At 47.4% G+C, this 24857-nt stretch overlaps 1 protein-coding gene across 6 annotated transcripts in view; it reads left to right on the forward strand.

Moving 5' to 3' along the window:
* Positions 1-24857, forward strand: part of LOC147105419 (serine/threonine-protein kinase 38) — a 175617-nt gene that overhangs the window by 56882 nt on the left and 93878 nt on the right. For 3 of the 6 annotated variants that reach the window (XM_086011719.1, XM_086011717.1, XM_086011718.1), the window contains one exon: positions 22174-22313. In XM_086011719.1, the coding sequence (XP_085867845.1) occupies positions 22180-22313 (134 nt within the window). In that variant the 5' untranslated portion in view covers positions 22174-22179. Of the gene's footprint in view, positions 1-21326; positions 21637-22173; positions 22314-24857 lie in introns of those variants that run through there. The other 3 variants (XM_086011720.1, XM_086011716.1, XM_086011714.1) reach the window with 3 other exon arrangements.

The raw sequence follows: 24857 nt of genomic DNA on the forward strand, positions 1-24857 counted from the left end.
TTGGGATATTTTTTATGTTAATGCAGTAAGGGCTCCCAGGAGGATTCTCTGTAACTTGCTAATAATTGTCAGCGACCTTCTTGCCCTCCTGCATTTTCTTGTTTCACATTCCTGTTTATAAATAGCTGGCTATAGCCAGAGCTGAAGCTGCCCATTGGGTTTATTGATGCTCCAGGAAAGTAGTAAGAAGTCACACAACACCAGGTTATAGTCCAACAGCTTTATTTGAAATCACAAGCTTTCGGAGCGCTGCTCCTTCTTCAGGTGAAGTGGAGAAAGGAGCACCTGACGAAGGAGCAGCGCTCCGAAAGCTTGTGATTTCAAATAAAGCTGTTGGACTATAACCTGGTGTTGTGTGACTTCTTACATTTGTCCACCCCAGTCCAACTCCGGCATCTCCACACCAAGAAAGTAGTGTTGGTGCGTTGCCTGCCTGCTGACTTGTGTGTGTAACCTCTCCAAACCCACATATTTTTCTCTCTGCTTTCTGTCGGACTGAGCGCAAATGGTTTTAATAAAAGTTTGGCTACAGTGCACAAATGGTGGCTGGTAGACTGTTTTTTTGGAAACTGATGAACTGGGCTGAGCTGGCGGAGTAGATTGGCAGGCTACTGCCCTGGTGCGTTCTCATTTAGGGGGTGTGCTTGTACAGTTCGCAGCGTGATCTGGGATGTCCTGCATAACAACAACTACTTGCATTTATATAAAGAAAGAAAGACTTGCATTTCTGTAGCGCCTTTACGGACGTCCCAAAGCGCTTTACAGCCAATGAAGTACTTTTGAAGCATAGTCACTGTTGTAATGTAGGAAACATGGCTGTCAATTGTGCACAGCAATGAGGTAATAACCAGATAACTGTGATGTTGGTTGACGAATAAATATTGTTCAGGACACCGGGGAGAAACTCCCCTGCTCTTCTTTGAAATAGTACCGTGGGATCTTTTATGTCTACCTGAGGGGGCAGACGGGGCCTCGGTTTGACGTCTCATCTGAAAGACGGCACCTCCGACAGTGTGATGCTCCCTCAGTACCGCCTCTCCGACGGTGCAGCGCTCCCTCAGTACCGCCCCTCCGACAGTGCAGCGCTCCCTCAGTACCGCCCCTCCGACAGTGCGGCGCTCCCTCAGTACCGCCCCTCCGACAGTGCGGCGCTCCCTCAGTACCGCCCCTCCGACAGTGCGGCGCTCCCTCAGTACTGGTTAAGGGTGAGCTTTTTAAAATTGTGCTGCAGGACTGGGAGCCGATGTAGGTGAGCAAGCACAGGGGTGATGGGTGAACGGGACTGGGTGTGAGTTAGGACACGGGGCAGTGAGCTCGGGGGTGATGGGTGAACGGGACTGGGTGTGAGTTAGGACACGGGGCAGTGAGCTCGGGGGTGATGGGTGAACGGGACTAGGTGCGAGTTAGGACACGGGGCAGTGAGCACGGGGTGATGGGTGAACGGGACTGGGTGTGAGTTAGGACACGGGGCAGTGAGCACGGGGTGATGGGTGAACGGGACTGGGTGTGAGTTAGGACACGGGGCAGTGAGCTCGGGGGTGATGGGTGAACGGGACTGGGTGTGAGTTAGGACACGGGGCAGTGAGCTCGGGGGTGATGGGTGAACGGGACTGGGTGTGAGTTAGGACACGGGGCAGTGAGCACAGGGGGTGATGGGTGAACGGGACTGGGTGTGAGTTAGGACACGGGGCAGTGAGCACAGGGGTGATGGGTGAACGGGACTGGGTGTGAGTTAGGACACGGGGCAGTGAGCTCGGGGGTGATGGGTGAACGGGACTAGGTGCGAGTTAGGACACGGGGCAGTGAGCACGGGGTGATGGGTGAACGGGACTCGGTGCGAGTTAGGACACGGGGCAGTGAGCACAGGGGGTGATGGGTGAACGGGACTCGGTGCGAGTTAGGACACAGGGCAGTGAGCACGGGGTGATGGGTGAACGGGACTCGGTGCGAGTTAGGACACGGCCAGCAGGGTTTTGTATGAGCTGAAGTTTACGGAGGGCGGTAGGTATTACCGTATTAACCGGCTCCCTCCCACTGCATGGAGTGTGGACTGAGGAGGAGGTTGGGTTATGCGTGGTGGGGGCGGGGGGAGTGGGATTTGTCGTGGCTAGGTTCAGGGTGGGTGCTAGGTTCAGGGTGTACAGGGTTGAGTATTTTTTTCTTGCTGAGAGTTTGAAACTGTGAAGAGCAAAGGGATTTGGGTGTCCATGGGCACAGATCACTCGAAGCTAGTGCACAGGTAATGTTGACCTTTATCCCAAGGGAGCTGGAATACAAACGTGAGCGAGTGATGCATCCGTCATACAGAGCCTCGGTCAGACACCACCTGGACACTGCGTCCAGTCCTGGGCCCCGCACCTCAGGGAGAGGATGTGGGCCTTGGGGGAGCAGCCCAGATTCGCCAGAATGATACCGGGGCTAGAAGGGTGAAATTATCAGGACGGGCTGCATAGACTTGGTTTGTGTTCCCTTGACTAGAGAAGGTTGAGGGGTGAATCTGATCAAGGTATTTGAAATAGGGGTTCGATAGTAGGGTAGAGAAACTCTTTTCTCTAGTGGGAGAATGAAGAACACAAGGGCACAATCTTAAACTGAGAGCTGGGCCTTTTAAGGGGTGAAGTCAGGAAGCACTTTTTCACACAAAGGGTGCTGTTAATGGAGTTGGGGTTTGTTTTAATCTCGCTGCCATTTTATTGCTTGGACCATACGTTCCCATCGCCTCCGAATCCCCAACATTTGTAGCAACTTTTATCGACCAGTTTCCCCTCCATATGAGCCTGGGTGGGAAGTGTTTTTAACTGCAAGGTGATTGGGTAGAATCCTTTTTAGTGGAATGTGATTTGGAGAGAGAGGTTATTGCATAATCTAAATTTAGAAAGTAACCAATTAGAGAGGAGATGATCAGATGTGGCCAATGAGGACGAAGGACATTGATGCATAGACTGAATGTGGTGACATCGTCACAGACACAGGATGTTCTACAGTATTTCCAAAATGATCTGAATAGTTTCAGTTCCTCAGCTGCTGCACGCGGAGTGTTACAGATTTTGCAGGTATTCACTGCCACTTCTGCAGCATGAAAACAGTTTGAAATTTGGGGTTGCTGAGGAGGAATGACAGCAGAGCCTGATTGTTTAATCTGTTTAATCTCCAGTGGTGAATTTACTGAAACACTGTTGTCAGGTCTTCAACCCTTATCGCTGGCTGTGTGGTGAAGGTGCTCCCACAGTGCTGTGAGGGAGGGAGTTCCAGGATTTTAACCCAGCGACGATGAAGGAACGGCCGATATATTTCCAATTCAGGATGATGTGTGACCTGGAGGGGAACTTGGAGGTGGTGGTGTTCCCATGTGCCTGCTGCCCTTGTCCTTCTAGGTGGTAGAGGTCGCGGGTTTGGAAGGTGCTGTCGAAGAAGCCTTGGCGAGTTGCTGCAGTGCATCTTGTAGATGGTACACACTGCAGCCACAGTACACCGGTGGTGGAGGGAGTGAATGTTTAAGGTGGTGGATGGGGTGCCAATCAAGCGGGCTGCTTTGTCCTGGATGGTGTCGAGCTTCTTGAGTGTTGTTGGAGCTGCACTCATCCAGGCAACTGGGGAGTATTCCATCACACTCCTGACTTGTGCCTTGTAGATGGTGGAAAGGCTTTGTGGAGTCAGGAGGTGAGACACTTGTCACAGAATACCCAGCCTCTGGCCTGCTCTTGCAGCCACAGTATTTATGTGGCTGGTCCAGTTAAGTTTCTGGTTAATGGTGACCCCCAGGATGTTGATTTAGTGGGGGAATCGGCGATGGTAATGCCATTGAATGTCAAGGGATGGTGGTTAGACTCTTTTTTTGTTGGGGATGGTCATTGCCTGGCACTTGTGTGGCGCGAATGTTACCTGCCGCTTACCAGCCCAAGCCTGAATGTCACTCGGGTCTTGCTGTATGTGGACATGGACTGCTTTGTTATCTGAGGAGTAGCGAATGGAACTGAACACTGCAATCATCAGCGAACATCCCCACTTCTGACCTTATGTTGGAGGGAAGGTCATTGATGAAGCAGCTGAAGATGGTTGGGCCTAGGGCACTGCCCTGAGGAACTCCTGCAGTGATGTCCTGGGGCTGTGATGATTGACCTTCAACCACCACAACCATCTTCCTTTATGCTAGGTATGACTCCAGCCAGTGGAGAGCTTTCCCCCGATTAGACATAGTGTATTTCTGAGACATGGCTAGATGAAAGTGATGGAACAGAAATTCACCTAAAAGGCTACAAGTGATTGAGAAAGATTCTCACCGATATCCTAACACCTAGAGAAGGACTTGATTTTGCCTCGTCGGGTACAGCTGAGGCTATCTCTGTTCGTTTGACCAAGCTCACTGGCAGGGACTAATTATCGGTAATTGTTATAGGTCCCCGGGTCAGACACCTGAACATGATGAGTTATTATGGAAACCGATTGCAAACGCTTTTAATATAAAATGCCAACTTTTTGATGGGTGATTTAAATTTTCCTGGAATTCAGTGGCATGATGGTTTACCCGCTGTTGTGGTGGGAAGTACAGCTGAAAAATTTGTTGAAAATATCCAGGACTGTTTCCTGGTGCAGCATGATGTTTCCTGACGGCTCACCGCCATCTTCTCGAGGGCAATTCGGGATGGGCACTAAATACAGGCCTAGCCAGCGACGCCCACATCCCATCAATGAATAAAAAAAATGTTAATGAAGTAACTAGGGATAACATATTGGATCTCGTGTTTAGTAGTGAGCCTGACCTCGTATCAGGCCTCCATGTGGGGGAACATCTGGCCAACAGTAACCACATCATTATACGGTTTCAATTGGCTGGTAGAACTAAAGGTATTGAGAGCCTGCAACTCGTACCAGATTTCAGAAGAACAAACTTCACTAAAATTGCTCACTTCCAGAATCATTCTGGAATGCAAAGATAAACCCCGGCTCCTAGTCTCTACTGCTAACCGTCTTCTTAAACCCCTCTCCCCTGTCTCCTCCACCCTCACCTTCGATAACAAATGTGAGGAGCTCATGGACTTCTTTGTCTCTAAGATTGAGACCATCCGATCAGCTGCCTCTGCCACTTCCCTTCCTTCCCCTAGCCCACCGGGACAAACTTCCTCTAAGGTTTCCCCCCTGCCCTAGCCCTGAACTCGCATCTTTCTCCAGTTTCTCTCCGATTCCCCCTCATGACCTCTCTGCACTCATCTTGTCCATGAATCACAGAATCACAGAAACCCCACAGTGCAGATAGAGGCCATTTCGGCCCATCGAGCCTGCACCGACACATATCCCACCCGATCCCCGTAACCCCTACACCAACACATATCCCACCCGATCCCCGTAACCCCTACACCAACACCTGTCCCACCCTATCCCCGTAACCCCACGTATTTAATCCCCCTAACACTAAGGGTCAATTTATCAGAGCCAATCAACCTAACCCGCACATCTTTGGACTGTGGGAGGAAACGGAGCACCCGGAGGAAACCCACGCAAACACGGGGAGAATGTGCAAACTCCACACAGACAGTCGCCCGAGGCCGGATTCGAACCCGGGTCTCTGGCGCTGTGAGGCAACAGTGCTAACCACTATGCCACCGTGCTGCCCACCTCCTGCTCCCTCGACCCTATTCCCACCAAATTGCTGACCACCCAACTTCCTTTTCTGGCTCCCATGTTGGCTGACATTGTTAATGGTTATCTCTCCTCAGGTACTGTCCCCCTCTCCCTCAAATCTGCCGTCATCACCCCTCTCAAAAAAAAAAACAACCCTTGACCCTTCCGTCCTTGCAGACTACGCCCCATCTCCAACCTCCCTTTCCTCTCGAGTCCTTGAACATGTTGTCATCTCCCAAATCAGTGCCCATCTTTCCTGCAATTCCATGTTTGAATCCCTCCAATCAGGTTTCCGCCCTTGCCACAGTACCGAAACGGTTCTCATCAAAGTCTCAAATGACATCCTTTGTGACTGTGACAAAGGTAAACTATTCCTCCTCATCCTTCTTGACTTGTGTGCAGCCTTTGACACGATTGACCACTCCATCCTTCTCCAATGCCTCTCCACCGTCGTCCAGCTGGGTGGGACTGCACTCGCCTGGCTCCATTCTTATCTATCTAATCATAACCAGGGAATCACCTGCAACAGCTTCTCTTCCCACTCCCGCATCGTTCCCTCTGGTGTCCCCCAAGGATCGATCCTTGGCCCCTCCTATTTCTTATTTACATGTTACCCCTTGGCGACATTATCCGAAAACACCGCGTCAGTTTCCATATGTACGCTGACGACACCCAGCTCTACCTCACCACCGCTTCTCTCGACCCCTCCACAGTCCGTTTTGTTTTCGGTCACCATCACAAACTCCGTTCCCGAGCCACTGACTCCATTCCTCTCCCTAACATCTGTCTGAGGCTGAACCACACTGTTCGCAACCTTGGTATCATATTTGACCCTGAAATGAGCTTCCGACCACATATCCCCGCCATAACTAAAGATGCATATTTCCATCTCCGTAACATTACCCGTCTCCGCCCTTGCCTCAGCTCATCCGCTGCTGAAACCCTCATCCATGCCTTTGTTACCTCTAGACTTGACGATTCCAATACACTCCTGGCCGGCCTCCCACATTCTACCCTGCGTAAACTTGAGGTCATCCAGAACTCGGCTGCTGGTGTCCTAACTTGCACCAAGTCCTATTCACCCATCACCCCTGTGCTCGCTGACCTACAATGGCTCCCGGTTAAGCAGCTCCTCAATTTCAAAATTCTCAAACTTGTTTTCAAATCCCTCCATGGCCTCGCCCCACCCTATCTCTGTAACCTCCTCCAGCCCCACAACTCCTTGAGATATCTGTGCTCCTCTAATTCTGCCCTCTTGAGCACCCCTGATTATAATCGCTCCACCATTGGTGGCCGTGTCTGATAGAACGGATTATTTTACCCTCAGTCTGGTTCAGCAAACACTGAGTCGAACAACTGGAGAATTCAAACGATTTATTACCCGCGGAGTCTTACTCTGAAATGTCAGCACCGACTCCTGCAAGAGTCTAACGAACCCAACAGAGCAAGCTATTTCTCATACAGCGTGCTACATTTTTATCCCTGCTTTTGAGAGAGCATTAACACCTCGTACATTCTGCACCAATCATGAGCTGTGCATGTATACATTTAATTGGATTCCCTGGTCTGGCAGTTTGAAGTAAAGAAGTCACATTTTACTGAATGGGTTACAGCTAAGTAAACATCATGGTAATGTGTTATGATCACCTCAACATTATGGTAATATGTTTGCAATCACTAAAGTCTAAACAGTTTCTGCTACATTGTTTCTATCAGCAAGGGGTAACATCATGGGTGCCAGCCTCGTTAACAATTAAAGATCAGGTTAGCCCTTTTTACTTTTCTGCTGCTTTTACAGTTTCTGGTTTCTGTTTCTCGAAATGATATTCTCATGTCTTCTGTTGCCTGGGCCCTCAGCTCTGGAATTCCCTGCCTAAACCTCTCCGCCTCGCTACCCCTCTCTCCTCCTTTTAAGACGCTCCTTAAAACCCACCTCTTTGACCAAGCTTTTGGTCACCTGCCCTAATTTATCCTCATGTGGCTCGGTGTCAGATTGTTTGTCTTTTAATCCTCCTGTGGAGCACCTTGGGACGTTTTACCACGATAAAGGCGTGCTATAGTAGTAGTAGTGTGTGGCAGGTGATTTGAATGGGTAAATTGGCTAACCCTCCTCGGTGGCCAGGAGACCAGTGCAGAATACAAAGGGTAAGTTTTTAAGAATAAGATTTAAAAAATATGGAAAACAAGTATGTATCGTCAAAAGTAGCAAATGTGGTAAGAAAAAGCCAAGGTGGCTGATTGGTTACGTACAAAGACAAATAAGATATAAACAGCAATATTTCTATAAATTTAAAGGCATTTAATACTAAATGGAGTTGGGTACAAGGAACAACGAAAGAAAACAAAGGCTGCTATTAGATCAGCAAAAGGCGAATGGAAACGAGGATCGTAGACATTTGTGAAAGTAATGGGGAAAGCTTTTCCAGTTATGTGAAGAGTCGGAGAACTATCAAAGACTGTATTGGGCCTTTGAAGGATGTTCAAGGACAGAATTCACAGGGTATGGCGGGAATATTAAATGAGTACTTTGCATCGGTCTTCACCCTTGAAGATGATGCTCGATTATTTAATGTTACTAACAAAACTAGTAATATTAACCGATGAACATCATGTTTTAGAAAGAATTAAGAACTTGAATTGAGCAGCCAGGCCGGATGATAGCCACCCGAGGGTCCTCGGGGAGATGGGGCATGTGCTGTGCCAGCCCCTAGACTGTATTTCTAATAGCTCACTGCACTCTGGAATGGTTCCTATAGACTGGAAGGAGGCTAATGTAGTCCCAATCTTTAAAAAAGGTGACATGACGGACCCAAGTAACTATAGGCCCATTAGTTTGACATCAATAATAGGTCAGATGCTTGAGGGAATCATTAGGGATGCAATATATCAATGCTTGGTTAGAGAGGGACATATTGGCAGGGGGATGGGGTACAGAGTGGAGCTATAGTAGGGGGTGATTTACAGCCAAATACAGAGGGAAAAACAAGTCAGCTGGGAAGGCAGAGCAAATATGTGAAGGCAAAAGAGAATATGGCAGGGCTGGAAGGCATTTATTTTAATGCAAGGAGTCTTGCAAATAAGGTGGATGAACTGAAGTTGTTGCTGAACACATGGGAGTACGATATTGTTGCTATCACGGAGACATGGTTGAGGGAGGGTCAGGACTGGCAGCTCAATATTCCGGGGTATAGAATCTTCAGGCGAGACAGAGGGGAGTGTAAAAGGGGAGGGGGTGTTGCAATATTAATTAAGGAATCAATTACTGCTGTAAGGAGGGATGATATATTAGCGGGTTCCTCTAATGAGGCCATATGGGTAGAACTTAAAAACAAAAAGGGGGCAAGCACTTTGCTGGGAGTGTACTATAGGCCCCCAAACAGTCAGGGGGAGATAGAGGAACAGATATGTAGGCAAATCTCAGAAAAGTGCGAAAATAATAGTGGGGGATTTCAACTTCCCCAATATAAATTGGGATAGTCAGAGTGTGAAAGGCTTAGAGGGTGCAGAATTCTTAAAGTGCATCCAGGAGAGCTTTTTGAGCCAACATGTAGAAAGTCCTACAAGAGAGGGGGCGGTACTGGACCTAATTCTAGGGAATGTAGCCGGGCAAGTGGTGGAAGTGTCAGTAGGAGAGCATTTTGGCGACAGTGACCATAATTCGGTGAGATTTAAGGTGGTCATGGAAAAGGACAAAGACGGCCCGGAAATAAGGGTTCTAAATTGGGGGAAGGCCGATTTTAATATGATAAGGCAGGATCTGGCCAAAGTGGACTGGGAGCAGCTACTTATAGGAAAATCCACATCAAGACAGTGGGAGACTTTCAGAAGGGAAATAGAGAGAGTACAGCGCCAACATGTTCCTGTAAAGGTCAAGGGTGGGACCAACAAGCAAAGGGAACCTTGGATGACAAGGGATATACAAAAATGCATTAGAAATAAAAGGGGGGCTTTTGGTAGTTACAAAAGACTAAAGACGGAGGAAGCCCTAGAGGAGTATAAAAAGTGCAGGGGCATACTTAAAAAATAAATTAGGAGGGCGAGGAGGGGCCATGAAATAACACTGGCGAGCAAAATAAAGGAAAATCCTAAGATGTTTTATAAGTATATTAAGGGCAAGAGGATAACCAGGGAAAGGGTAGGGCCCATTAGGGACCAAAGTGGCAATCTGTGTGTAGAGCCAGATGAGGTAGGCGGGGTTTTAAATGAATTTTTTGCATCTGTGTTCACTATGGAGAAAGACGATGCAGACATAGAAATCGGGCAAGGGGACTGTGACATACTTGAACATATTAGCATCGAGAGGGAGGAGGTGCTAGCGGTTTTAGCGGCCAAAAAGTGGATAAATCCCCAGGCCCGGACGAGATGTATCCCAGGCTGCTGTGGGAGGCAAAGGAGGAGATTGCAGGGGCTCTGACACAAATTTTCAGAACCTCTCTGGCCACAGGGGATGTACCAGAGGACTGGAGAACAGCTAACGTAGTACCATTATTCAAGAAGGGTAGCAGGGATAAACCAGGGAATTACAGGCCAGTGAGCCTAACATCTGTGGTAGGGAAATTATTGGAAAAAATTCTGAGGGACAAAATTAGTCTCCACTTGGAGAGGCAAGGATTAATCGGGGATAGTCAGCATGGCTTTGTCAAGGGTAAATCATGTCTGACAAATCTGATTGAATTTTTCGAGGGGGTGACTAGGGGGGTGGATGAGGGAAATGCTGTGGATGTGGTTTACATGGACTTCAGTAAAGCTTTTGACAAAGTCCCGCATAGGAGACTGGTCAAGAAGGTAAGAGCCCATGGGATCCAGGGTGCCTTGGCGCGTTGGATCCTAAACTGGCTGAGTGGCAGGAGGCAGAGGGTGATGGTCGAAGGTTGCTTTTGTGACTGGAAGCCTGTGTCCAGTGGGGTACCTCAGGGATCGGTGCTGGGTCCCTTGTTGTTTGTGATCTACATAAATGATTTGGATGAGAATGTAAAAGGTATGATCAGTAAGTTCGCAGATGACACGAAAATTGGTGGGGTGGTAAATTGCGAGGAGGAAAGCCTCAGGCTACAGGATGATATAAACGGGTTGGTCAGATGGGCGGAAAAGTGGCAAATGGAATTTAACCCTGAAAAGTGCGAGGTGATGCATTTTGGACGGAGAAATAAGGCAAGGGAATACACAATGAGTGGTAGGACCCTAGGAAGTTCAGAGGGACCTTGGTGTACATGTACATAGATCCCTGAAGGCAGCGGAACAGGTAGATAAGGTGGTTAAAAAGGCATATGGGATACTTGCCTTCATTAGCCGAGGCATAGAATATAAGAGCAGGGAGGTTATGATGGAGCTGTACAAAACGCTGGTGTGCAGTTCTGGTCGCCTCACTATAGGAAGGATGTGATTGCTTTGGAGAGGGTGCAGAGAAGATTCACCAGGATGTTACCTGGGATGGAGCGCCTCAGCTATGAAGAGAGGCTGGACAGGCTGGGGTTGTTTTCCTTGGAGCAAAGAAGGCTGAGGGGGGACCTGATTGAGGTGTACAAAATGATGAGGGGCATAGATAGGGTAGATAAAGAGGAACTTTTCCCCTTAGTAGGGGGGTCAATAACAAGGGGGCATAGATTCAGGGTAAGGGGCAGGAGATTTAGAGGGGATTTGAGGAGGAACTTCTTCACCCAGAGGGTGGTTGGAATGTGGAACTCAATGCCTGAAAGGGTGGTAGAGGCAGGAACCCTCACAACATTCAAGAAGCATTTGGATGAGCACTTGAAATGCCATTGCATACAGGGCTATGGACCAAATGCTGGAAAATGGGATTAGACTGGACAGGGATGGATGGGCGGCGCAGACACGATGGGCCGAAGGGCCTCTTTCTGTGCTGTAAAACTCTATGACTCTATGACACCCAACATGGCTTCATAAAAAGGTCATGTCTTACAAATCGAATTGTATTTTTTGATGAAGTTACTGAGTTGGTGGATGAGGGAAGCCCAGTAGACATTGTTTGCTTAGACTTTCAAAAAGCTTTTGATAAGGTCCCTCTAAGATTGAAGTATTAGTGGTAATATATTGAGCTGGATTGAGAACTGGATGGCAGGATGCAGGCAAAAAGTAGTTCTAGATGGATGTGGATCTGTTTGGAGACTGGTCACCAGTGATATCCCGCAGGGATCAGTGTTGGGACCATTGCTCTTTACTATAATTATTAATGATGTGGATGTGGGTGTTGGCATGATCTGCAGATGATACTAATCTGTGACCTGTGCGAGTGTTAGGACTATAGACGATGCTCGTCTGCTTTAGGTGGATCTTAATGTGTTGGGAGATTGGGCTCCTGACTGGCAGATGATGTATATCTTGGATAAGTGCAGTGCAACTGCTCAACATTCATACACCTTCCAGGGAAAAGCATTAAAGGAGGAGGCGATAGAAAGAGATTTGGGCATTCTAGTGCGTACACCTCTAAAGGTACATGATCAATACCTTGAAGCGATGGTTAGAACCTCTGTAAATAGGGTGTTGGTGTGTATCCATAGCACCATAGCACAAGACCTTGGTCAGGCCGCACTTGGAATACTGTGTCCAGCTTTGGTCTCCTCACATGGTGGGTGATATTGAAACATAGAAATATAGAAGATAGGAGCAGGAGTAGGCCATTCGGCCCTTCGAGCCTGCTCTGCCATTCAATGTGATCATGGCTGATCATCCAAATTCAGTACCCTGTCCCTGCCTTTTCCCCATATCCCTTGATCCCTTCAGCCTCAAGAAACATATCCAACTCTTTCTTGAATATATTTAATGAACTGGCCTCCACCGCCCTCTGTGGCAGAGAATTCCACAGGTTCACCACTCTCTGGGTGAAGAAATTCCTCCTCATTTCAGTCCTAAATTGCTTACCCCTTATTCTTAGACTATGACCCCTGGTTCTGGACTCCCCGGCCATCAGAAACATCCTTCCTGCATCTAGTCTGTCCAGACCTGACAGAATTTTATAGGTTTCGATGAGATCCCCTCTCAATCTTCTAAACTCCAGTGAGTATAAGCCCAATCGACACAATCTCTCCTCATACGTCATTCCTGCCATCCCAGGTATCAGCTTGGTGAATCTTCGCTGCACTCCCTCCATGGCAAGAACATCCTTCCTCGGGTATGGTGACCAAAACTGCACACAATACTCAAGGTGCAGTCTCACCAAGGCCCTGTACAACTGCAGCAAGACATCCTTGTTCCTGTACTCGAACCCTCTTGCTACGAAGGCCAACATACCATTTGCCTTCTTAACCACCTGCATGCTTACCTTCAGCGACTGGTGTACAAGGACACCCAGGTCTCTTTGCACTTCCCCTTCTCCCAATCTATTGCCATTCAAATAATAATCTGCCTTCCTGTTTTTGCCACCAAAGTGGATAACCTCACATTTATCCACATTATAGTGCACTTGCCATGTTTCTGCCCAATCACCCAACCTGTCCAAATCATACTGGAGTTTCCCGACATCCTCGCAGCTTACCCTCCCGCCCAGCTTTATGTCGTCTGCAAATTTGGAGATATTACATCCTATTCCCTCGTCCAGATCATTAATATATATTGTGAACAGCTGGGGTCCTAGGACCGATCCTTGCGGTACCCCACTAGTCACTGCCTGCCACTCGGAAAACGACCCGTTTATTCCAACTCTTTGCTTTCTGTCCGCCAACCAGTTCTCTATCCAAGTCAATACCTTGCCCCCAATCCCATGTGCCTTAATTTTGCACGCTAATCTCTTGTGTGGGACCTTATCGAAAGCCTTCTGAAAGTCCAAATACACCACATCCACTGGTTCTCCCTTATCTATTTTACCAGTTACATCCTCAAAAAATTCCAGTAGATTAGTCAAGCATGATTTACCTTTTGTAAATCCATGTTGACTTTGTTCGATCCTGTCACTGCTTTCCAAGTGCTCTGCTATTACATCTTTTATAATAGACTCTAGCATTTTCCCCACTACCGATGTTAGGCTTACCGGTCTATAATTCCCTGCTTTTTCTCTACCACCTTTTTTGAATAGTGGGGTAACATTAGCTACCCTCCAATCCATGGGTACCGTTCCAGAGTCTATCGAGTTCTGGAAGATGATCAGTAATGCATCTACTATCTCTAGGGCCACTTCCTTAAGTACCCTGGGATGTAGACCATCAGGCCCTGGGGATTTATCGGCCTTCAGTCCCATCAATTTTCCTAACACCATTTTCCTACAAATACTGATTTCTTTCAGTTCCTCGCTTTCATCAGACCCTATGTTCCCCGGCATCTCTGGGAGGTTATTTGTGTCCTCCTTTGTGAAGACCGAACCAAAGTATGCATTTAGTTGTTCTGCCATTTCCTTGTTTCCCATTATAAATTCCCCTGATTCTGACTGTAAGGGACCTACGTTTGACTTCACTAATCTTTTTCTCTTCACATATCTATAAAAGCTTTTAGTCAATTTTTATGTTCCTTGCTAGCTTACTCTCATATTCTATTTTCCCTTTCTTAATTAATCCCTTTGTCCTCCTTTGTTGACTCCTAAACTGCTCCCAATCCTCAGGATTATTGCTTTTTCTAGCCAATTTATATGTCCTCTCCTTGGATCTTATGCTATCCCTAATTTCCCTTGTTAGCCACGGTTGAGTCACCTTTTTTGTTTTATTTTTACGCCAAACTGGGATGAACAAATTCTGTAGCTCATCCATTCGGTCTTTGAATGTTTGCCATTGCCTATCCACCGTCAACCCTTTGAGTGCCATTCCCCACTCAATCCTACCCAACTCGCTCCTCAGACCATCGTAGTTTCCTTTATTTAAATTGAGGACCCTTGTCTGTGAGTCAACTACTTCATTCTCCATCTTAATGAAGAATTCGATCATATTATGATCGCTCCGACCCAAGGGGTCTCGTACAACAAGATTGCTAATTAATCCTTTCTCGTTGCATAATGCCCAGTCTAAGATGGCCTGATCTCTGGTTGGTTCCTCGACATATTGGTCCAGGAAACCATCCCGAAAACACTCTAGGAATTCCTCCTCCACAGTATTGTTACTAATTTGGTTGGCCCAATCTATATGTAGGCTTTGGAAAGGGTGCAGAGGAGGGCCACTAGACTAATTCGCAGCATAAAGCATCTTCGTTATCAAGATAGGCTAAAAGAGTTGGAACTGTACACTTTAGAGAAGCGTAGACTTAGAGCTGATCTGATTGATGTTTATTAGATAGTGAAGAGAATAGATTGTGTTCCAGGTTAACAGTTTGTTCCAATTAAATAGGTTAGGGAGGACTAGGATTCACAAAATTAAGTTGTATAAGGCCAGATCGAGGTTCGATGTCAGGAGGGGTTTCTTCTCCCAGAGAATAGTGGGCCTCTGGAACAGGCTGCCATCTCGTGCGGTGAATGCTGATTCGCTGAATCATTCAAGCGAGAGCTGGACCTGTTTCTGGCTGGGGCGGAGATCACCTCTTACAGAAGGTAGCCGCTGCAGGGAATTCGGGGCCAGAGTGGTGATCTAGACTAGTTTCGCTCGCCTAGACAGGTCAAATAGGAATATCCCAGATTCCCCCTCTTTCCCCCCCGCCCCCCCATTGGCCTGGGGTTTTTAATCTGCTTTTACCCCTCCCAGGGGATCACATGGTTTCGGGTGGGGTGGAGAGTGTACGTATTGTGATACACAAGATGTCGCAATTGTGTGGACCAGAGGGTCAATGTTCCCGTTAAGCTGCGTGGCCGCACAGCAGTCTGGAGGTCCCGCAGAGGCCGCTCGCTGGCTTCACAAATGGAAAAGCGCGCATCCGTGGAAATTTGAATGGGCCGTGCACCCAAAAAAGAAATGAGGGAACATTGCAGAGGCTCTCTCTACCTGTCAATCATTGTTTGTATGTTGGTATATTTGCAGCTTGTAGAGAATGTGAGAGGAGTCTCTGATCAGTTTGGATAGACTTGAACTCTGAGCATGTGGATACAATGATGGAGCAATGTGCTGAGCTCTGCTGGATGTGCTGCTAAGCCAAGTAGACCAGGGGGAGCCCAGGTCTCCCCCTCAGTCCAATACTCTGAGCCGATCTCAGCCAGGGTGGCAGCATGGTGTGCTATAATTGCCCTCGGCACCACTGGGCTAAGGAAGAGAAGAGTGGGTTGGAGGTCCTGCTCCTGATTGTTATCCAGTGTTGAAACGAGTGTGTGTGGGGCTCTTGTGATAAGCTGCATATATTATAGTGTTTCTCAAATGTCTCAAGCTTCATGGAATGAATTCCTTTTGTCATGCAGCGATGGTCAGCAGGCAAACACCGTTTAAGCGGGTGAAGTAGTGGAGGGTTGCCAGTCCATACCAGCAACCACCCAACAAACAGCAGCCACCAGCTGTCTTTAGCTGTGGGCTTGGGTGAGGGTGGAGTGTTGGTCAAGACACTGGGAGATCTCCCTGCTCCACTTCAAATAGCGGCACGCGATCCTTAACATCCTCATGAACTACTGGATCGTGCAGTCGGGAGCTTGATTTAACGTCTCATCTGAAGGATGGGTGAAGACAGGATTTGGTTGACTCCAATACCCCACCACCCCTCGCATCCCAATCAGTCATCTAACCGACACACTCTGGGCTTGTACTTAGGCAGTGGGCTGAAGTACCGGTGTCGGGACAAAAGGTGCAATGTCATTTTATGCTTTACCTAATTTGGGGAAAGACCTTTTTAATCTCACCACAATCTAAGTTTTATATTGAATTTGTTGGGCTCTTTGCCCTAATAAACCATGGCTTTACATAGAAACATAGAAGATAGGAGCAGGAGTCGGCCATTTGGCCCCTCGAGCCTGCTCTGCCATTCAAGGAGGTCATGGCTGATCATCCAAATTCAGTACCCTGTCCCTGCCTTCTCCCCATATCCATTGATCCCTTTAGCCTTAAGAAATATATCTAACTCCTTCTTGAATATATTTAATGAATTGGCCTCCACTGCCTTCTGTGGTAGAGAATTCCACAGGTTCAGCACTCTCTGGGTGAAGAAATTCCTCCTCATCTCTGTCCTAAATGGCTTACCCCTTATCCTTAGACTGTGACCCCTGGTTCCCCGGCCATCGGATCTCATTGAAACTTATAAAATTCTAACAGGACTAGACAGATTAGATGCAGGAAGGATGTTCCCGATGACCGGGGAGTCCAGAACTGTTCCAGAGTCTATCGAATTTTGGAAGATGACCAGCAATGCATCTACTATTTCTAGGGCCACTTCCTTAAGTACCCTAGGATGTAGATTATCAGGCCCTGGGGATTTATCGGCCCTCAATCCCGTCAATTTCCCTAACACCATTCCCCGACAAATACTGATTTCTTTCAGTTCCTCCCTCTCATTTAGACCCTATGTTCCCCGACATCTCTGGGAGGTTATTTGTGTCCTCCTTTGTGAAGACAGAACCAAAGTATGTATTTAATTGGTCTTCCATTTCTTTGTTCCCCATTATAAATTCCCCTGATTCTGACTGCAAGGGACCTACGCTTGACTTCACCAATCTTTTTCTCTTCACATATCTATAAAAGCTTTTACAGTCAGTTTTTATGTTCCTTGCTAGCTTACTCTCATATTCTATTTTCCCTTTCTTAATTAATCCCTTTGTCCTCCTTTGTTGACTCCTAAACTGCTCCCAGTCCTCAGGTTTACTGCTTTTTCTGGCCAATTTATATGTCCTCTCCTTGGATCTTATGCTATCCCTAATTTCCCTTGTTAGCTATGGTTGAGTCACCTTTTTTGTTTTATTTTATGCCAAACAGGGATGAACAAATTCTGTAGTTCATCCATGCAATCTTTGATTGTTTGCCATTGCCTATCCACTGTCAACCCTTTGAGTAACATTCCCCAACCAATCCTACCTAACTCGTGCCTCATACCATCGTAGTTTCCTTTATTTAAATTCAAGACCCTAGTCTCTGAATCAACTACTTCACTCTCCATCTTAATGAAGAATTCATCATACTATGATCGCTCCGACCCAAGGGACCTCGCACAACAAGATTGCTAATTAATTCTTTCTCATTACATAATACCCAGTCTAAGATGGCCTGATCTCTTGTTGGTTCCTCGACATATTGGTCCAGGAAGCCATCCTGTATACACTCCAGGAATTCCTCCTCCACAGTGTTGTTACTAATTTGGTTAGCCTAATCTATATGTAGATTAAAGTCACCCATGATAACTGCAGTGCCCTTATTGCACGCATCTCTAATTTCCTGTTTAATGCCATCCCCGACCTCCGCATTACTGTTTGGGGGTCTATATACCACTCCCACTAACGTTTTCTGCCCCATGGTATTCCTCGGTTCTACCCATACAGATTCCACATCATCAGAGCTAATATCCTTCCTTTCAATTATGTTAATCCCCTCTTTAACCAGCAATGCTACCCCACCTCCTTTTCCTTTTTGCCTATCTTTCCTGAATATTGAATATCCCTGGATGTTGAATTCCCAGCCTTGGTCACCCTGGAGCCATGTTTCCGTAATCCCAATCATATCATATGCGTTTACCTCTATTTGCGCAGCTAATTCATCCACCTTATTACGAATGCTCCTCGCATTAACACACAAAGCCTTCAGGCTTGTTTTTTTAACACTCTTACACCTTTTAGAATTATTATTTACTGTGGCCATGTTTGATTTAAACCCTTGATTTCTCTGACTGCCACCTTTGTTTTTCTCCTTCCTGTCTTTTGCTTCTATCCTTGTTTCCCTTTCCTCTGTCTCCCTGCTCAGGTTCCCAACCCCCTGCCATTTTAGTTTAAACACTCCCCCAGAACACTAGTAAAAACTCCCCCTAGGACATCGGTCCCGGTCCTGCCCAGGTGCAAACCGTCCGTTTTGTACTGGTCCCACTTCCCCCAGAACCGGTTCCAATGTCCCAGAAATTTGAATCCCTCCCCCTTGCATCATTCCTCTAGCCACGTATTCATCTGAAATATCCTTCTATTTCTGACTAGCACGTGACACTGGTAGCAATCCTGAGATTACTACCTTTTGAGGTCCTATTTTTTAATTTACCTCCTAACTTCCTATATTCAGCTTTTAGGACCTCATCCCGTTTTTTACCTATATTGTTGGTACCTATATGCACCACGACAACTGGCTGTTCACCCTCCCCTTCCAAAATGTTCTGCAGCCGCTCTGAGACATCCTTGACCCTTGCGCCAGGGAGGCAACATACCATCCTGGAGTCACGTTTGCGGCCGCAGAAACGCCTATCTATTCCCCTTACAATAGAATTCCCCTATTACTATAGCTCTCCCACTCTTTCTCCTCCCGTCCTGTGCAGCAGAACCACCCATGGTACCAGGAAGTTGACTGCTGCTGCCTTCCCCTGATAAGCCATCCCCCCCAACAATATCCAAAGCGGCATATCTGTTTGAGAGGGAGATGGTCACAGGGGACCCCTGCACTACCTGCCTGCGCCTACTACTCTGCCTGGTGATCACCCATTCTCTTCCTGCCTGTGCAGCCTTTACCTGCGGTGTATAAACACACAGGATGATCATACCAGGAAAATACAGACCTAGAATCAAACAATATCTACAGTCCGTATACAATTGCGAGTTAAGAACATACAAGATATTTAGAATTGGGGTACCGCAAGGATCGGTGCTTGGGCCCCAGCTATTCACAATCTTTATCAATGATTTGGATGAGGGGAATAAATGTAACATTTCCAAATTTGCTGATGATACAAAGCTAGGTGGCAGTGTCGAATGTGAAGAGGCTTCAAGGGGATCTCGACAGGCTTAGTAAGTGGGCGAGAACATGGCAGATGGAATAAAATGTGGATTAATGTGAAGTTATCCATTTTGGTAGAAAAAACAGAAAGGCAGAGTATTTCCCAAATGGTGAAAGATTGGGGAATGCAGATGCTCAAAGGGACCTGGGTGTCCTTGTACATGAGTCACAAAGTGAATGTGCAGGTGCAGCAAGCCATTCGGAAGGCAAATGTTATGCTGGCCTTCATTACAAGAGGATTTGAGTACAGGAGTAAAGAAGTCTCAGTCCAATTATATAGGGCCTTGGTGAGACCACACCTGGAGTACTGTCTACAATTTTGGTCTCCTTACCTAAGAAAGGATATACTTGCCATCGAGGGAGTGCAACGAAGGTTCACGAGATCGATTCCTGGGATGGCGGGACTGTCGTATGAGAAGAGATTGAATAAACTAGGCCTGTATTCTCTTGAGTTCAGAAGAATGAGAGGGGATCTCATTGAAGCATACAAAATTATTACAGGGCTTGTTCAGGTGGATGCTGGGAGAATGTTTCCCTTGGCTGGGGAGTCTAGAACCAGGGGCCACAGCCTCAGGATAAAGGGTCGGCCATTCAGGACTGAGATGAGAAGAAATTTCTTCACACAGAGGGCGGTGAATCTTTGGAATTCTCTACCCCAGAGGGCTGTGGAGGCTCAGTCATTGGGTATATTCAAAACAGAAGTCGGTGATTTCTGACTAGTAAGGGGATCAAGGGATATGGCGATAGGGCCGGTGAATGGAGTTGAGGCAGAAGATCAGCCATGATCTCATTGAATGGCGGAGCAGGCTCGAGGGGCCGAATGGCCGACTCCTGCTCCTATTTCTTATGTTCTTATGCTTTAACAAAAGAAGAAAACCACCTGACTCAAATGCAAGTTCTTATTCCATTAAAGGGCTTGTACTATACGAACACCTTCAAAGGAAAGTTTGAAGTATATTTAGGCTTGGCTCAGGCATGAGGCCTTGTAGATGTCTCAATGCCTGTGGGTAGTGGAGAAGTACAGGTTCTCTTCTCAGGATCAGGATAGCTGAGGCTAGAAACAGCAGCAAGGGGAGAGAGAGCGAGCTTCTTCCATCTGGTCATTTTTATAGTCTCCTTGGTTGGGACCACACCTTTGGGACGGCTGTTTACCAGCCCTCGCCTTCCATGAACACAGCTGAGGAATTGATCGACACTCCCTTAATCCGTTGTCTTTGCAGCTCAGTTATGCAGGCTTCCATGGTGACCAGCCCTCCTTTTGTATAGACCATGAGGCGTGACTCAGCCTGTTCAGATCCAATTTATTTTTCCCTTTTTATACAAAACTTTCTTTAATTTTTTTTAAATATATAAAATATAATATATATATACACGCTAACACTTGTAAATGTGTGTGTATGAATGGAACTGTACCTTTTAAGTATGAGTTGGCACCTTCAGGAGAAGAGGGGAGACGGTTGGTACGCTGTCACTCCGGCTCCTGTCCCTCAGAACCAGTTCTCTTCCCATTCTTCAGCCGTCTGGACCCTAAGCTCTGGAATTCCCTCCCTAAACCTCGTCGCGCCTCTCCTCCTTTTAAGGCGCTCCTTCAAACTTTTGGTCACTTGTCCTAATTTTGTCTGATTAGACTCCTGTGACGTACCTTAGGACGTTTTGCGAAGTGCAAGTTGTTGTCTCCTCCCCCAATAACATGTCTTTAATCTGGGCAGGGAGCAGCATTGTGGTTTAGCATTTTGTTTCCCGCCTGAACAACATTTTCAGCAGTGTGAATGTAGGGTAAACACAGCCCGCTGTGACCTTGGTGAGGCAGGCTGAAGTGTGGAGCTGGGATTGTGGTACGGTACCACTGTAACTCTGTTCTGCACACTGCCCTGGTTTCTGACGTCCTTGGCCAGTGGCCCAGTCAGTTTGATAGTCGGTAAGGATATAAACCTGAATTTGCAGCAGTAGCTTCCTGGTTCTGTTAATGATTGTCTGTATTTATGAAAAGGTTGCAGCGAAGGTTCACTCGAGAGATACCAGGAGTGAGAGGGTGTAGTAACAGAAAACAGCTCGGAGAATCGGGACTACTGCAGCGAATCAGAGATCTTCAAAGTTATGAGGTTTTGCGAGTGTAAATAGTGAAAGGCTGTTTCCCGCTGGGTGGTAAATCCTTTAAATGAGGGACTGTAAAGTGGGAATTATCACTCAAAGAATGAAGAGGGAAGTTGGAAGAATGGAATGCTTTACCTCCGGGCTATCGAAACTGCAACACCGGTTAAAAGGGAATTGGGTACGTATTTAAAAAAAGGAGGAAAATAAAAGGATCTGGGAAAAGGACAGGGAAATGGGATTAGAGGAGAAAGCTCCGGTTGAGGATCCGGCCCCGGCAGGAATGGCCTCCCTCTGCTGGGGCACGAGGTGAATGGTTGTCGAGGACTTAACTTGTGATCTTTGAGCGTGTTCTCCTCATTATGGTCTTAATGCTGTGGGGTCAGTTGACGGGAAGGGGTCCCGAGCTTTCTTGCACCTCGAAGTGGGGGGAGACCCCTGTGGATCGGCACTGTAACTGAGGGAGGGACGGTTCCCAGGGGACCGGTCCTGTACCAGAGACACCCCACGGGAACTGCGCTGGTAGAACCCCCTGGCTGCTCACTGAGGGGGTGGATGTAAATGTGAAGATAAAGCTTGTGTACTCGGAGTGAATTGAACCGTCACCGCTGATTAATAACTGGCATCAGAGTTCAAATATATCCCCACACAAAGTTTGGGAAAAGTTAGAGAGAAGGATATTGGCACATTTATGTCGGGTTTTTCCCCCCCTCTGCAGGTAACCATGGCGATGACCGGGCAGACGACCTCATACCCCACCATGAGCAATCACACAAAGGAGCGGGTCACCATTACAAAGGTTACCCTTGAAAACTTCTACAGTAATCTGATCGCACAGCATGAAGAGAGAGAAATGAGGTAAGCATGTAGCACAGGGGGATCTTTGTGTACTTACTTCATGTCTGTCTGCAGACTGAAAACAAGGGTGTTGTCATCAGCCCATTTACCTCGCACCAAAAACCAGCGTGTGCTTTCTCCTACTCCATCCAGCCCTGTCTCCTCGCTCCCTCCCCACCCCCAAAAAAAGAAAACGAGGCCTTGCCCGATTCCTTTGCCTGTTGTCTGGCACTGATGTACATTGATGTTTGGGTTTTTAATATGAATCTCTCAAGTTGAATTAACCTTTTTGAAGTAACACCCTATTACTGACTATCTCTACTGCTGGTAACCCAGCACCCTCACAATTGAATAGTGGAACAGGCTCAAGGGGCTGAACGGCCCCCTTCTGTTCCTATGGGTGTGCACCATAGTATGATTTGAGTCAAGGTTCAAATTGAAAGGGGAGTAAACACAGGCACCAGATTGGATTAGGGCAGGTTTTAGAAAGAGTGAACTGGCTGACATGAGATGGAAATAGAAATTGGCGCACAGAATTGTAGATCAACAATGGGATATTTTTAAACAGGAGATTACAAAGGTGTGGAATAAATATTTACCTTTTTAAAAAGGAGACGACTTCAGTGTGCCATGGATAAATAGTGGTTAGAAACAAATAGGGTTGCAAAATTCTGGGAATTTTTAAGAGGAAACTTTCCATGGGAATTTTCGGGAATTTATGGGAATTTAGAGTTTTTTTGCACACTGATGGTTTTTGTTTCTGACCCTTATATTATCTTTGTCGTCAAAATAGACATACTGTTCCATACAAATAAAAACAGGCTTTCAAAACTTTATTTAGGTTATAATTTTGAACTTTATTGAACCCCCACAAAAAAGACCCATCTAAAATAAAATAAAAAGAGCGTCAGCTTATTTAGCCTGTAATTTGTCCTTATTTTGTCCCTTTGAGTCTTCTACTCATGAGTCTTCTGAGTCTTCCACTCCTCATTGCTCCTCCTGATTCTCTGACTCTGGCTCTGACGTGTCCATTTCCTCCTCTGTGTCAGTGTCTAGCTGTGTGGTGGACACTTCTGTATCTGGCTCAATAAGTTGTAGGTTCGCCCGGAGAGCCACCAGTTTCTCCACTCTCTTGTTAGTCAGCCTGTTGTGCACCTTTGTATGCGTATTCCCAAAAAGTGACCAGTTTCGTTCAGAGGCCGCTGATGAAGGTGGGATTTGGAGTATCACCGATGCAATAGGTGACAGGGCCTCAGATGCACAAAGTCCCTTCCACCAGGTATGTGCACTGATATGCTTGCATGATTCCCACATCCCATCCCCATTCCAAAGACCTTGCTTGGTAGAGAACTTTGCCAGACTTCCCAGAACTTTGCCCACATTCAGATTGAGATGGTGTGAGAGGGTAGAAATCACACTAAGCGCTGTTGATCTGTTCTCCAGAAAGTATTGGTCTCCCAACATGCTTTGGGTCCAGCATGTATGCTGCAGCATGAATCGGCTTGACACAAAATTCTTGATGCGTCTGTATGAATTGAACAATTGCCTTCTCCTCTGCTTTGAGCAGCAGGGATGTGGGTAGGACAATGCTGATTTGTTCTTTTAAATCAGTAAAAAGCCTGAGAACATCTGACAAGACAGCGTCATCTCCTTCAATCTGAGCAATTGCAGATGCTACTGGTGAGAGTAGTTTAAGGCTGCTAACCACTCTCCCAAAACACATCATCCAGCAGTATTTTCTTGATGGTGGTTTCCATATCCCCAGACTGGGATATTGCCATTTCTTGCAGCGACTCCTTACCCTCCAGAAGGCTGTTGTACATTATGACAACACCACCCCATCTAGTGTTGTTGGGCAGCTTCAGTGTGGTGTTCTTGTTCTTTGTCATTTGCTTGGAGTTGTAGGTTGCTGCAACTACGGCCTAGAAATTCAGTGCCCTTAGCGCCGATTTTGCGGCGCTAGAGGGCCTAGCGCTGCAATTGGTGCCGGTTCCTAAATTGCCTGGGGCCCTTCCGCGGCGGTAGACCGGTAGCGCTGTGCCGGCACCGATGACGTCATCGGTGTGCGCAGCGTCCCGGTTGCCGTGGTAACCCGGCCCCAAGCCGAAATTCAGTTGCGCCCGCCTCGCCCGTGGCAGGCGCAACTAAGACTCTGGCAACAGAGTCTTCCCCCAGTGTGCGCCGGCGCATAAAGGTGGCACGGCGGCCGGCCGCGTTCCCGGCGGCCGCCTGCCCGCACCTCCCTTCCCGGACTCCTGCATTCCCCCCCCCGCGGCCCTGATCAGTGTCTCATGCGAGCCCGGCACTTCCCCGAGGTGCCGGGCTCAGATGTCGGGTCAATCCGCCGGACAGTTGTCGGCTGCAGGCAGCTCCTCCTTAACAGGAGGAGGAGGCCTGCAGTTCCCCCGCCTGCCGCACCGCATCGGGTGCCGCAGCGGGGGATTAGCGCCGGGAAACCCAAGTTCACGCCCGTTTTGAGGCGCTAAAGGAGGGTTTTAGCGCCCGCCGCCGTCTGGGCCCGGCGCACCCGAATTTTCGTCGGGCACTGCCGCATTACCGCTGGCG

This window comes from Somniosus microcephalus, chromosome 18 (genome assembly GCF_052327205.1).
Source record: "Somniosus microcephalus isolate GS21.2 chromosome 18, FLI_Smic_1.0, whole genome shotgun sequence".
Classification (NCBI taxonomy): domain Eukaryota; kingdom Metazoa; phylum Chordata; class Chondrichthyes; order Squaliformes; family Somniosidae; genus Somniosus; species Somniosus microcephalus.